Source organism: Apiotrichum porosum (assembly GCF_003942205.1).
Source record: "Apiotrichum porosum strain DSM 27194 chromosome Unknown scaffold_2, whole genome shotgun sequence".
In the NCBI taxonomy this organism is placed as follows: domain Eukaryota; kingdom Fungi; phylum Basidiomycota; class Tremellomycetes; order Trichosporonales; family Trichosporonaceae; genus Apiotrichum; species Apiotrichum porosum.
The window spans coordinates 2,741,306-2,753,247 of record NW_021167109.1 but is presented as its reverse complement, the minus strand read 5'-3'; the positions used below and the strand labels follow the sequence as shown (position 1 = coordinate 2,753,247).

Here is an 11,942-nt window from a genome sequence, read left to right as displayed (position 1 = left end):
TGGTACACTGGATTGTCTTCCCCACCATGTCTCTCCCCCCGTCATACAATCGCTGTTACATGGCAACGGGTTACAACAATGACCTACGATAGCATCAATACGCCTGTCGACATGCGTGCTCGTGTTGAGGACGCTGAGGACGAGGGTACGTACATCGGTTTTGAGACAGTGGACATCAAGCGTCGCCACGCACCTGTGCTTCCTTCAGAGTAACTGATAGATGCAGACGATGCCACTGCCATCCTCAGCCCTGTGTCTATCAATACGATCAACTATATTCCTGCTTTGATTGCCCCCAACATGAACGTCAGGCACACCAACAAGCGCAGGCGCGGGGAGACTGAGAGTGAGGAGAATGAGGACGATGAACAGGATGGTGAGTTGGCAAGACCTATCCCTGCCCACGGGGACGTTCCCGCCTATCCCGAGCAGTATCTCAGCATTTTATGTCTCGAACACTTCTCTAACGTCTCCAGTGACTGCTGCCTCGGCGTCAAAGAGGGGCAGGACCGAGGAAGACGTCCCGGTCCTCACCCAGCATGCCGCCCATTTCCAGCAACTCCAGCACCCCCACCCCCAAGTCGGCGCCCTCATCCACATGTGGAATATGCTTCCTCGCCTCTCCCCGCTCCAAGTCAACTTCTTGACTGCCCTCCACATCCAAGTTGCCCGCTACACCCAGCTGGCTGGCGAGAGAGACAGAATTCTGAGTGGCAACTACAACAAGGACGACCCGGCCACGTCCCTGCCCATGACGTTTGCCCCCCCGCCCTTCCCCGAGCTCCATACATTTTGGTACCACAACGACTTGGCAACAGCTGTGTGGTCTGGCGTTGACAACTCGCTCTTCCACCCCATCTGGCCGGCCCCGACCCCGGGCCTTCCCTGGCATATCTGGGTGAATACCGAACTCGGCTTCCTCCTCAACTGGACCAAGGGCGAGGAGCACATGCGTCACCTCGCCAAGATGCTCGTCGACGACGCCGCAAACGCGCGTCTGGCTCCCGAGCCAACCCCCTGGGGCTGAGAATGGACAAGGAACAGTTGTAGACAGGAGCCTGTGTGATATACCAGGTAGTGTTTGTGAAGGAACGTGGTTGGAATGGGCCTCCAGGTGCCCGGAAACGATGGTGCATGGGTTTATAGCATGGAATGCAGAATGTGCTTGTCCGTCTGGGAAGAGATCGAAGAGAAGGGGTTATGGGTAGCACTTGGCTGAAACGGGCGTCGACTGTGGATGTTCACAAGAGCTTCCGGTGCACGGGTCCCCGTTGAGATTGAGCGCTGCGCGCACAAGGTCGACCTCACGCTGTTCGACGTCCCTCCTGGTCTCTGGCGTTTTCTTGACCGCGTCACATCCATGCTTCCCTCGCACACGGCACGGTGGTGGAAGATCAGTGATCCCAGTGATCCAGTGACCAGTGATTAGCCAGTTTGTATCCGCACCCTCCGCCAGGCCAACAATGTACCGTATTTTCTGATCTCTGAGCTCTGATGGCCACCACTGTCTTCCTACTTTCACGCTTCACCTCAAGCAACCTCTACCACATTCCCAGCATCTCAAAATGGCTGGTATCAACCACAGGTGCGCGACTCGAACATCATTTTGGCATTCTGCTGCTGGACGGCCAACCATTCTTTCCTCGGCTGGGTGCGCTGACACAGGCGAGAGACCGTAAAAACCTCTGGCCTCTGGCCGAATACCTCAACTCACCCCCCTTCAGACTTGCCACATCTCCAGTCAAATACAAACCCCTCACGGAATACCTCGACTTGACAGCCTCCGGTGCCCAGGTCAACAGACGACGCCGGGGGTACGACGGTCCATCCACCAAGATGATGACCCCAGGGGACATTTGGGTCCCACGAGGACGACCGCACAATACCCAGAGTGGATTCTGTAGCAACAGATATTCTGGTTTCATTAAAATGGGTGCAGAAACGAGGTAATACATGAGCAACTGGAATGCATGTGGTCGGTCGAGACGGGGTTGGACTGAAAATGACTGAAAAAGGGGACGAAAAGGGCGCGTTCGGAAAACGGAATTTTGGCTTGTCTGGTTGCGAGTGGGGAATGAGGCCGAGGAGCTCTTTGTTACATACAATGGTGAAAGTGCCGGCGGTAATGTCCTGCTGTTGGGGCTTTATAAGGACGCAAAAGCTGCCTGTTGGGTTTCGGCATCCATCACATGGGGTTGAGAAACGTCTCCCAACTCGCCACCGCTGTTGGGGCTGCTGACGAGCGTGGAGGACGCATCACTGCTGGTAGCCTGGACGTATGCGGCCGCCAATGTGTCGACAAAGACAGAACCGTTGCAAGGGCTGCCTTGGTCCTGGCCGACGGAGTACGTGGTGCTGGAGGGGACCGCAGCTGGCCCGGGGACGTTGGGGGCGAACGCAAATGGGTTGGTCGGATCGTTGAAGTCCTGCGTGAAGAGTGCCGAGGGAGTAACCTCGCATTGGATTGGGAGTGAGTCGTGGGCCAAGGGGTTATAGTCGGTGCTATTGTTGATACCCTCGGGATCGACCCAAACCCAGCCATCTGGGGCCACAGGATGCTTTGCCTCGTACTAATGTAAGCACAGGCTCTCCACGGGACCTCTCACCATGTTCTGGCGCTTGGTGGACCTGACGACCTCGGGAGACTCGCGGTGCCTCTTGACGGTAGGTCCAGTTGGTTGAACCGGGATGTGTTGAAGAGGATTGGGGAGAGTCGGCGGGTGGTACACCTGAACGGGCGCAATGACCTGCTCGGGACCGAAGGGCAGGTTCAAGTTCCTTTCAATGTCGGGGACGTAGGAGGTAAAGAGGCGACCAGGCAACGAGTCTGAACGGTCGGGAAGCATACCGTGAAAAACACGAGGGTCGATTGTGCCGTAGGTGGGCGAGTTGGAGCCAAGGAGGTTGTACTCGGCCAAGATGATCATGTGGCGTGTCCATCTCTGTAGCGTGCCGCGAGTGATAATGATAGCGACGCCGTTTATGTTGGCAGACGAGGCTTGGAAGTGGAGGTAGGAGGCGATAACGTCCGCCATGCCCCAAACGGAGGGAATGTTCCAGGGGACAAGAGGGAGCTGGTGGAAATGCTGGAGGTACAACTCGGCATAGTACCAGTCAAAGGCGTCGGCGTGAGCGTTGGTCTCATCCAATGAGTCGCGGTACAGTTCGGTAGAGGTCGACGGTGGGTTGAGGGGCCATTCGCTGCTACCTTCGCCGCCGGTTGACCCTTCCATACATACGTCGCGCGTGTCGCAGACAAGAGTCATTGTGTACTGTTCCAGCGTCAGAGCAAAACCCATCATCGGCAAATGGCTTACTCGGGTCGAATAAAATGGTCGTGTTTGCCGCACACCGCGTTCCCCGATGTTTTCAGGAGGGAAGGTGGGGGAGGTGACAGCAGGGTGGCAGGAACTGTGTGTATCCAGTGACTCTGACGAGTGGGTGGCGTGGATGGAGTGTGACCTTGTGTCTGTATGCAGAAGTGTGAAATAAAGTACACAATGGGATGAGGATGATGGATGAGTGCGATAAAACAGGAGGAGGAGTTGACGCGACTGTAGCGCGCGTGTGTGGGGGCAATGGAGGAAAGGGGCGCAGTCTGTGGCACCTGGGGGTGGGCGGTCGATCGACCCCCGAACGGAACCAAATCGTCTGTTGACGCCGTGAACCACAAAAGTGGAGGTGCATTCACGCACCCTCTCTCGACATTACACTCCATCCGTCCCATCAACCTCACGACCTAGCGCCAGGCGACATGCTACCGCCAGTGCTCATCCTGGACAATGGCGCGTACAGCATCAAGGCTGGCGTCTCGGGCGTCGACATTGAGCCGCGGTTAGTGGCCTGCACGCGATGCCCACAGCTGTCTGTTGTTCCTCTGCTAACACTTCAGCTTCTTCCCCAACTCGACGGCGCGCTCAAGGGCCGAAAGGAGAGTGTATGTCAGCGACGAGATTGACAACTGTAGAGACTTGAGTGGGATTGTGTACCGCCGCCCTTTTGAGCGGGTAGGTCGTAGCTAGCGGAGTAGGACGCAGAGCTGACGCAGCCCAAGGGCATGCTGGTGGCGTGGGACGCCGAGAAGCCCGTCTGGGACAGGCTGTTCTCGCCTGCAGGTCTTGACGTGCGTTATCGTGTCTCTGAGAATTAACCTAACGCACAGATCAAACCGGCCGAGACCTCGCTCCTCGTGACCGAGCCCTACTTCAACCTCCCCAACATTGCCGAGACGTATGACCAGATGGTGTTTGAAGAGTGGGAGTTTGAAGCCTATTACCGGTGTACTCGTGGGTTATTCTACGGTTTCGAGCCCTACTGACCCACCAGCCGCTTCACTCATCCCCTACGGCGGCATGTTCAGCAACGAGACCGACATTCCTCCCGAGTGCATGATTGTTGTGGACGCTGGATACTCCTTTACGCACGTCATCCCAATCCGCGGCGGGGACATTGTGTGGGAGCACGTCAAGAGGTGGGCTCGGCGGCGCCATTATTCTGCCAAGCTGACCCTCTTAGGATTGATGTTGGCGGCAAGCTGCTGACAAACCACCTCAAACACCTCATCTCGTTCCGCCAATGGAACATGCTCGACCAGACCCATGTCGTCAACGCCGTCCGTGAGGCGTGCGGATACGTGTCAATGGACTGGAAGGGCGATTTGGAGCTGTGCAAGTGAGCTTGCTGGCGTGTCCGGGCTAAGCTGACGTTCAGACACAACCCCCACTCCAACCCCATCGTTCAGGAATACGTCTTGCCAGACTTCTCAGCCAAGTCGCTCTCGGCCACTGGCTACATTCGCTCAGGTCCCAACGCTGTTGCAGCACCGGAGCAGCCCGAGGAGAAGGAGGAACCAGCCGCACCTCCGTCCAAGCGCCGTCACCAGGGCGAGGAGGAGGAGCAGGTCTTGTTCATGGCCAATGAACGGTTCGCCGGCAACGAGCTCATCTTTCATCCGTCTGACGTTGGTGGGTATCCTCCGAGCTGTTGGCTTGCTAACCCACCAGGAATCCAGCAGATGGGCCTGCCAGAAACCATCGCCCACGTCATCTCCACCATGCCCCCAGAGCTGCAGGGCATGTTCTGGGCACACATTGGCATCGTGGGCGGCCTCGGTAACGTCCAGTCATTAGGCGAGAGATTGTGGGTACTTGTTCTGATGTCCAACCTGACCCAACAGGGAACGGGACTTGCGTGCACTGTGTCCTGTGGACTACGACATTGGCATCTTTGAAGTGTTCGAGTGAGTGGTTCACCCAGCACTGACAAGAGACAAAACGCGGCTAACGCCACATCCAGACCTGCTTCTGCCCCTTACCAAGCCGCTGTGGCACTGACGTCCAACGACGTCTACCACCAGTCTTACCCTGTCACGCGGGCCGAGTACCTGGAGCACGGGTCGCAGATTTGTCGACGCAAGTTTGGCGGGCCAGCATACAACGTCGAGCCGCCAGGGTTCTCGCGCAGTGGAGAGCCAGTGGACGAGCACGAACAAGAGATGCGGTATGCCCTTGGCCTGGACAGTATCAAGGGCAAAGGGTCTCGCGCACGTCGCGGCGAGCAGGAAGAAGTTACGAGCGGCAACTGGGGTGGCAGGAGACGTCGTGCGCAAGAAGGAGGACTGCTGGGACGGAAGCGAGTGTAAGAGACTGTGTATTGATGTAACTATATCAACCCCCCCCCTTGTGTGGACGGGACTGCAAGGAGAGGTGGGGGAGCATTTCAAGCATAACGTGGTGCGGGATCTTGATGGCCCCATCTGGGCCGCGATGGAACAGGGTGCTGGCCGTGCTGGACGAAAGATCGTGGCTACAGAAGTCGATGCCGTCATAATCACGTGGCGATTTGATTCCGTGAGCGCGATGCCAGCGCGACAACCGACTGTCCCGGCAATGATCAAGTGGTCCTGTGGTGGGATGGCCCTGGGCGGTGTGTCTCTGGTACAAGGGGGGGTGGTCAGTGGAACACTTTTGACATCTATTCATCCATTACTCTCTCCCCCTCTCTCTCGCCGTCTCTTTACACTCCTTCTCTTGCAACTCTCCAGCCGACAAGCACATCCTTGCGCTGGCACGAACGCATCCCCGGGCACCCCCAGTCACATTCCCCGGGCTTCCCTCTCCAACCCCGCTTCAACTGGGCACAACTGGCCTGACCTCCACGCCACTCGTCCAATAGCCTGCACCCAACGGCCCAGCGCTGCTGCCAACACACGCATCTCGCAAACAGCTACTGTCTCCGACACAGTAGCCCATCTTCCCTCTCCCCCTTCCCTCCCTCCTTACCCAGCCGCCGGCTCGGCCACATCCCACAATGTCGCAGCGCATCCACCTCAACCCCAACCGCGGCCAGCAGCAGCCCATGAACATGGGCTATGCGCCCAACAACACATACATGCCCGACCCCATCGGCGTCAACACTGGCGGCGCGCGTCAAGGAGCCCGTCCCGACAACGAGATTCTCGCGCAGATCCAGGACGTGTCGTCCAAGATCGAGGACGCCATTGAGATTTACACCCAGGTGAGTTGTTGTGACTGGTTTGGTTCTCCCGGACAGAACTGCGCGCACAAAGTGGAGGGAGGACATGGGAAGAGGGCAACGGATCGACGGATCGTTGCGCTTCAACTGCCGCGTCGCTCGCGACCGTTGTCGTGGGGTCCACTGTCGATTGACACGTCGCCATCGCGGCCGTTGGATGCTTGCAGCTCGCTGGCAAGGTTGGGATCACAACCATTTGCCGGGACGTCGAGCCCGCATCGGCGCCCGACGCCACGCTAGGTGTGGCTGGCCTGCTCCCCTCCACGCACGAACACATGCACGTGGTCTCCTGCGTCGCTCCGTTGAACTAGACAACCATCGGCAGCTGCCTGCCTCATCACGACTCTGGCTGACCATCCAGCCCATCAGGCCATACGTCCCCGCGCTCGCGCGTTTTCTCATTGTTGTTACTTTCCTGGAGGGTAAGTTATAAGTGGAGGGCTGGGAATTGAACGTCTGGTGCTAACGACAATTGCAGACTCGCTCCGTATCCTGAGCCAGTGGTCCGACCAGCTGTGGTACATCCAGACGTGAGTCGGAGCGACGAGCGACGATGGAGAGGGGGTGTGTTTGACAATCGGCGCTAACTGGCAGCCACCGCCATGTCCCCAGGGGCCTCAGCCACATTTTCCTCCTCGTCAACATTGTTGTGAGTACAAACGTGGCGGCACTCGTCGGCAGCGACATACGGGTGTGGAGCATCCCAGTGGCCAGTGGCCTCATGGAAAGGGACTGTTGTTGGGCGTAAGCTAACCTTGTACCCAGGCCATGCTCGCGGGCTCGTTCGGTGTCATCACCAAGCGCCACGTTGAGATCTCCGTCGGCGCGCTCCTCGGCGTGGTTCTCCTCCAGGGCGTCGGCTACGGTCTGCTGTTTGACCTCTCCTTCTTCCTCCGCAACCTCTCGGTTATTGGCGGTCTCCTGATGGTCCTCTCGGACGGCCTTGCCACCAAGAAGAAGCTCTTCGCTGGCCTGCCGTCGATCAGCGAGAACGACCGCCGCAAGTACTTCCAGCTCGCCGGCCGTATCCTCCTCATCTTCCTGTTTATCGGATTCGTCTTCCAGGGCCAGTGGTCCATTGCCCGTGTGACCGTCTCGATCGTGGGCCTCGTCGCTTGCGTCATGGTCGCCGTGGGATTCAAGGCCAAGTGGTCCGCCTCGTTCCTCGTCACCCTCCTTTCCGTCTTCAACGTGTTCATCAACAACTGGTGGAGCGTCCACGAGGCCCACCCCCAGCGCGATTTCCTCAAGTACGACTTTTTCCAGACCCTGTGTGAGTACCGAGTGCCACCCATGAACGAGACCCACAGCCGTGAGGCGCGTGGGTCGAGTCTCAGCTGCTTATATCCCTCTTTCTGCCAAAGCTGACCCTTCAGCCATTGTCGGCGGTCTCCTCCTCCTCGTCAACATGGGCCCTGGCGGCATCTCCGTTGACGAGAAGAAGAAGGTCTACTAAACGTCACACAACGTTACTCAAAAGGACCACCGCTCTTTGCCACGACGCCCTAAACCCGGCCCGTTTTCGGCCCTGTCAGCTAGATCTATCATCGCTGGAGGGTTTGACGGGCTACGCATAGCCACAGAATGCATATGTCACACGATGCTAGAAGCAAAAGCGCCGTGGTAGTGGGGGCAATGTGGAAGGCACACGGTAGCGCGCGACAGGGGATGGTGCGCAGGTGTCGGGTGTGGTGCAATGCGGTACATGTTGGTACAGGCTGTACAGGGGGGCGTAAATTATTGTCGGTGTCCTTTGGCATGGTTGGTGTTGCTGTGGCTGTCATGGTGAGCTGGTGCAAGGTGGTGTATCGTGTTGGGCTGTTGTGCATGTTGGCTTCGTTGCTGGGTGGTGGCGTCTTTCCTACTCGACATCCATCGCCTCGTCCTCGTCCATGGCCGTGATCGCGGCCCACTCGTCGGCGGTAAACTCCTCCATCCCGGCATCATACCCCCCGCTGCCGCCTCCTGCTGGCGCATAGCGCGCCATCTCCATCTCGACCATGACGGCCATCTCGGCCTCCTCAGCCTCGGCCGCCGCCGCGTCTCGCGCCCACTGCTCGAGCTCTTCGTTGTGCACCTCCATGGGGTCGGTGGAGACGTGCGAGTGGTTGGACGCCGTCTCCGTCGCGTCGAGGTGGCTGATCAAGGCGCGTTCCTCGCGCGCAAGGTTGTCGAGCTCCTCCTCCCAAAAGTCGGGCAGGAGCGGGTCCGAGCCGCCGGTGGACACTTCGTACGAGACGAGCTGGGCGTGCTGTTCCCTCCTGCGCTGGACGACCATCAGGCGGCGGAAGAACTGGGCACCACGGGTCAATAGCTGACGATGAAAACAACTAGCAGCCTGCTGCTATACTTTACTGTACTCACCTCCTCGTCATCAGCCTGCGCCTGGCGGTCTGCCTCGTCCTCGTCCTCGTCCATCCCGTCCGACATCAGCGCCACGTCCGTGCCCCTCCGCCTGGCGATGGCGCCGTCGCGCGCGCGTTTCCGGCGCTCGCGGTCGGCCATGCGGCGCTGCAAGCGGTCGCGCCACATTGCGCCCTCTGTCGGTGTCGGGCCGGCACCAAAGAGGTCCAGCGGCGCGGGCGGCGGCGGGAGGGCGAGCGAGAGGCGGCCGCTGGGCCGCCGCGCCGACAGGGATGAGGCCGGCGTCGTGCGAGCGTACCGCGCCGACAGGGGGCGGGCAGTGGCCGTACTGCTCGATGCGTGCGAGGTCGGGGTGGTGAGGGAGCCGGCGCGGCGCTGGGTGCGCGGTGGAGGAGGCAAGGCGCGCTGGGCAGCATACGAAGACGCGCCAAAGTGTAGCTGCGGAGTCGCGCCGGGTGTCGGGGACGACAGGAGCGGGGTGGGCGATGACGACCGCTGGGGGTTGAGCGGAGACGATGTGCGTGGCATTTGGTGTTGTTGACGTTGTGGATGTGAGTGTTGCACCGGTGTGCTGTATGAGAGCATTGTGGGATGGGTGAGAACAAAGGGACAGTCGACGCGACGATTGACAAACAACACAACATTGCTTTTGGGCCAACGCGTCGGGGTGGCTGGGCGTCACCGTGGGAGGGTTGATGATTACAAACGATTTTGTAGTGCTCGGCTAATGTAATGCTTTGGCCACGCACAAGACCCACGCAACATCGACGTTTGCGCTGTCATCGACGAGGACTGCATTCAAAGCATACACATTCTCACTGGATCACTGGCTTCTCTTCAATCTCCTCCACCTTGACCTTCCTGGCGCGCTTGGACGTGGTCGACTTGTCGCCACTCTTGCGCTTCGTGCCGCCTGTGACCGTCTCCGCGCTGACGCCATAGCTGCTCGCAAGGGTGTTGAGGATCTGGTTGACCTTGGAGCCCGTGCGGTTGTTGCCGTGGTTGTCCACCTCTCCCACAATTCCAGGAAGTGTGTAAAGTGTGCGTTTGTTTGCCTTGACGAGCTCAATCATGCCCGCAACGACGATACGCTGGGCGTTAGCTTGGATCTGCCGACGGCGAGCCGCCAGTCTCACTGTGTGCTCTGGCGTCCACTCGGCGTCTCCACCACCGTGCTTGTTTGGCTTGCTGGGCATGGTTTGCTGTATTGGATATGAGAGTTGATGAAGATAGAGTGAACAAAGTCGCTGCAGACAGGTCTGGCATTTGGGTATACTGCTGAGGAGACGCGGCTTCGGTGGGAAGAGTCGGAACCCAAGTGACCATTTTGTGCCCTTCCAGTGTCCCCAGCGCCCAACATGCGCCATCAGACATTGCCCCTTTGCACCAGGTTCTCAGAGATGACGGTTTTATAGCACCGCCTCCGGTGTCCTCAAGGATAAGAGGGGCAGATGGCCCGCTGGGAATGCAGAGAATGGCGCAGGAGAGAGAACTCCGAATCTGTGACATGGGATCGGGACTTCGCCCCCCCCCCCCAGCCCCAGCTGTGGCAATGAGCCTCTGAGACGCCTGTATAGACCTCGTCTCCTTCTTCTACTCTTCCAGCTCCCTCTCAGAAAGACGCAACCATGCCTCCCAAGCGTTCCCTCCCTAGTCCTCGTCCCAGCCCCGCCAGAGGCGGTAGCAACAAGCGTAACAAGACAGAGGTAAACCGCCACGCTCGCTTCCTATGGCTGACCCACCAGCCTGATCCGGCTATCGTCAACCTCGTCGGCGAGTGGTTCCTCAACTTTGCACTTCACAACGAAGAGGCGTTCAAGAAGGAGCTCCATGCGCAACACGGCTATGACGGCCGCAACGTCGCCCCCATCATCAAGGCGGCTCTGAAGGCTATTGTTTCCGCCGAACAGGTCGAGATGGCTTATCGCAACAAACCAGCCAACCTCGCCAAGCAGCAAGCCCGCGCCGCGAAGAAGGCTTCCACCCATCCCAACTGAGTCGTCGCAACCGCTAGCCGAGCATCAGTTACATGATAGCTGTAGTGTGTCACGCGAATGAACCTGTACCAAGCTCTCCTGTCTAATCACCAGTTGCTAGCCACGCGACTTCACAAGTGTGCATGCCACATAATCCGACTATGTATTCCTACTCCATCTCCGTCTCGGGCGTGCGCTCCTGCTTGACCTTCTCCTGCTTGACCTTCTTGTTGCGGGTAGTCTTGGGGGAGGACGCCGTGGCCTCGCCGTCAGAGGTACGCTTGCGGCCGCGCTGACCGGTACTGCTGGCCTTGGCCGACTTGACGAGGTCTTCGGAGACGCCGAGAGTCTTGGCGCATTGAGTGGCCATCTGCTTGATCTTGCGACTGGTGCGGTCGTTGCCGTGGCCATCGACGATGCCAGCGATGCCGGGGAGGCGGTAGAGGTCGGAGCGGTGCGCCATGATAAGGTTGATGATGCCCTCGGCAATAATGGTCTGTGTCGTCAGCAAGTGGTACGGAGGGTGTGGCCCACAGAGTGCTCCTCCTTCCAGGGGTGGTCGCCCTTCTTGTATTCGGTGGACATGGTGAGTGTTTGCGGTTGGTTGTGAAGCGAAGAGCGCAAGGACTGAATTGGACAAGGTGGGAGGTGGAGAAGTGAATGGCAAGACAGTTGCACCTCGCTCTGTTCTCAAATGTAAGTCTCGAGAGCAGGGCGCCCGGTCCGTAGAGACTGCCTTGGCCACCGCATCAAACGCCCTTCTGGTCCTTGCCTATCCAGCTTCCTACGCCCCCTCGCCCCATCCTTCGTGCACAAATGTCGCTCCTCTGTGCCCAGATGGTGTGAATGAGGATATTCTTGAGAAATCACCTCTAGGCACAGAGGCAAGTGGTGTATCTGCTGAGGTGGGATTGCAGATGAGTGACGAGGGAGGCAAAAAGTCCACCCGGATGGAAGACCCACCGACATCTCCTTGGCGAGGCACGACACGATCGACAGTGCTATATATTATATACGCCGACTTGGCAAAACGATATCGGCTTTCTATCTCTGCTCGTCTGTCAACAA

The 11,942-nt window shown here is 58.6% G+C and overlaps 8 protein-coding genes across 8 annotated transcripts; 4 read left to right on the top strand and 4 right to left on the bottom strand.

The window, feature by feature from the left end:
- Positions 1 to 78: 78 nt before the first annotated feature.
- EHS24_005088 (uncharacterized protein) lies at positions 79 to 1,027 on the top strand (the record flags this gene model as incomplete). The annotated part of the gene is made up of 3 exons (XM_028620627.1): positions 79 to 145; positions 227 to 376; positions 477 to 1,027. The coding sequence occupies 3 exons, from the start codon at positions 79 to 81 to the stop codon at positions 1,025 to 1,027; spliced, it is 768 nt and encodes a 255-aa protein (XP_028479599.1).
- Positions 1,028 to 2,144: 1,117 nt separating this feature from the next.
- Positions 2,145 to 3,266, bottom strand: EHS24_005087 (uncharacterized protein; the record flags this gene model as incomplete). The annotated part of the gene is made up of 2 exons (XM_028620626.1): positions 2,145 to 2,558; positions 2,607 to 3,266. The coding sequence occupies 2 exons, from the start codon at positions 3,264 to 3,266 to the stop codon at positions 2,145 to 2,147; spliced, it is 1,074 nt and encodes a 357-aa protein (XP_028479598.1).
- Positions 3,267 to 3,754: 488 nt separating this feature from the next.
- Positions 3,755 to 5,641, top strand: ARP6 (Actin- protein 6; the record flags this gene model as incomplete). Its single annotated transcript, XM_028620625.1, has 9 exons — positions 3,755 to 3,834; positions 3,893 to 4,007; positions 4,049 to 4,123; positions 4,163 to 4,286; positions 4,327 to 4,471; positions 4,516 to 4,671; positions 4,711 to 5,139; positions 5,177 to 5,239; positions 5,296 to 5,641. The coding sequence occupies 9 exons, from the start codon at positions 3,755 to 3,757 to the stop codon at positions 5,639 to 5,641; spliced, it is 1,533 nt and encodes a 510-aa protein (XP_028479597.1).
- A 668-nt stretch (positions 5,642 to 6,309) lies between these two features.
- Positions 6,310 to 7,990, top strand: EHS24_005085 (uncharacterized protein; the record flags this gene model as incomplete). The annotated part of the gene is made up of 6 exons (XM_028620624.1): positions 6,310 to 6,516; positions 6,896 to 6,956; positions 7,013 to 7,064; positions 7,129 to 7,183; positions 7,300 to 7,807; positions 7,872 to 7,990. The coding sequence occupies 6 exons, from the start codon at positions 6,310 to 6,312 to the stop codon at positions 7,988 to 7,990; spliced, it is 1,002 nt and encodes a 333-aa protein (XP_028479596.1).
- A 405-nt stretch (positions 7,991 to 8,395) lies between these two features.
- EHS24_005084 (uncharacterized protein) lies at positions 8,396 to 9,426 on the bottom strand (the record flags this gene model as incomplete). The annotated part of the gene is made up of 2 exons (XM_028620623.1): positions 8,396 to 8,827; positions 8,899 to 9,426. The coding sequence occupies 2 exons, from the start codon at positions 9,424 to 9,426 to the stop codon at positions 8,396 to 8,398; spliced, it is 960 nt and encodes a 319-aa protein (XP_028479595.1).
- Positions 9,427 to 9,713: 287 nt separating this feature from the next.
- On the bottom strand, positions 9,714 to 10,094 carry EHS24_005083 (uncharacterized protein; the record flags this gene model as incomplete). Its single annotated transcript, XM_028620622.1, has 2 exons — positions 9,714 to 9,989; positions 10,035 to 10,094. The coding sequence occupies 2 exons, from the start codon at positions 10,092 to 10,094 to the stop codon at positions 9,714 to 9,716; spliced, it is 336 nt and encodes a 111-aa protein (XP_028479594.1).
- Positions 10,095 to 10,526: 432 nt separating this feature from the next.
- On the top strand, positions 10,527 to 10,895 carry EHS24_005082 (uncharacterized protein; the record flags this gene model as incomplete). The annotated part of the gene is made up of 2 exons (XM_028620621.1): positions 10,527 to 10,604; positions 10,644 to 10,895. The coding sequence occupies 2 exons, from the start codon at positions 10,527 to 10,529 to the stop codon at positions 10,893 to 10,895; spliced, it is 330 nt and encodes a 109-aa protein (XP_028479593.1).
- Positions 10,896 to 11,043: 148 nt separating this feature from the next.
- On the bottom strand, positions 11,044 to 11,459 carry EHS24_005081 (uncharacterized protein; the record flags this gene model as incomplete). The annotated part of the gene is made up of 2 exons (XM_028620620.1): positions 11,044 to 11,370; positions 11,409 to 11,459. The coding sequence occupies 2 exons, from the start codon at positions 11,457 to 11,459 to the stop codon at positions 11,044 to 11,046; spliced, it is 378 nt and encodes a 125-aa protein (XP_028479592.1).
- Positions 11,460 to 11,942: the final 483 nt, after the last annotated feature.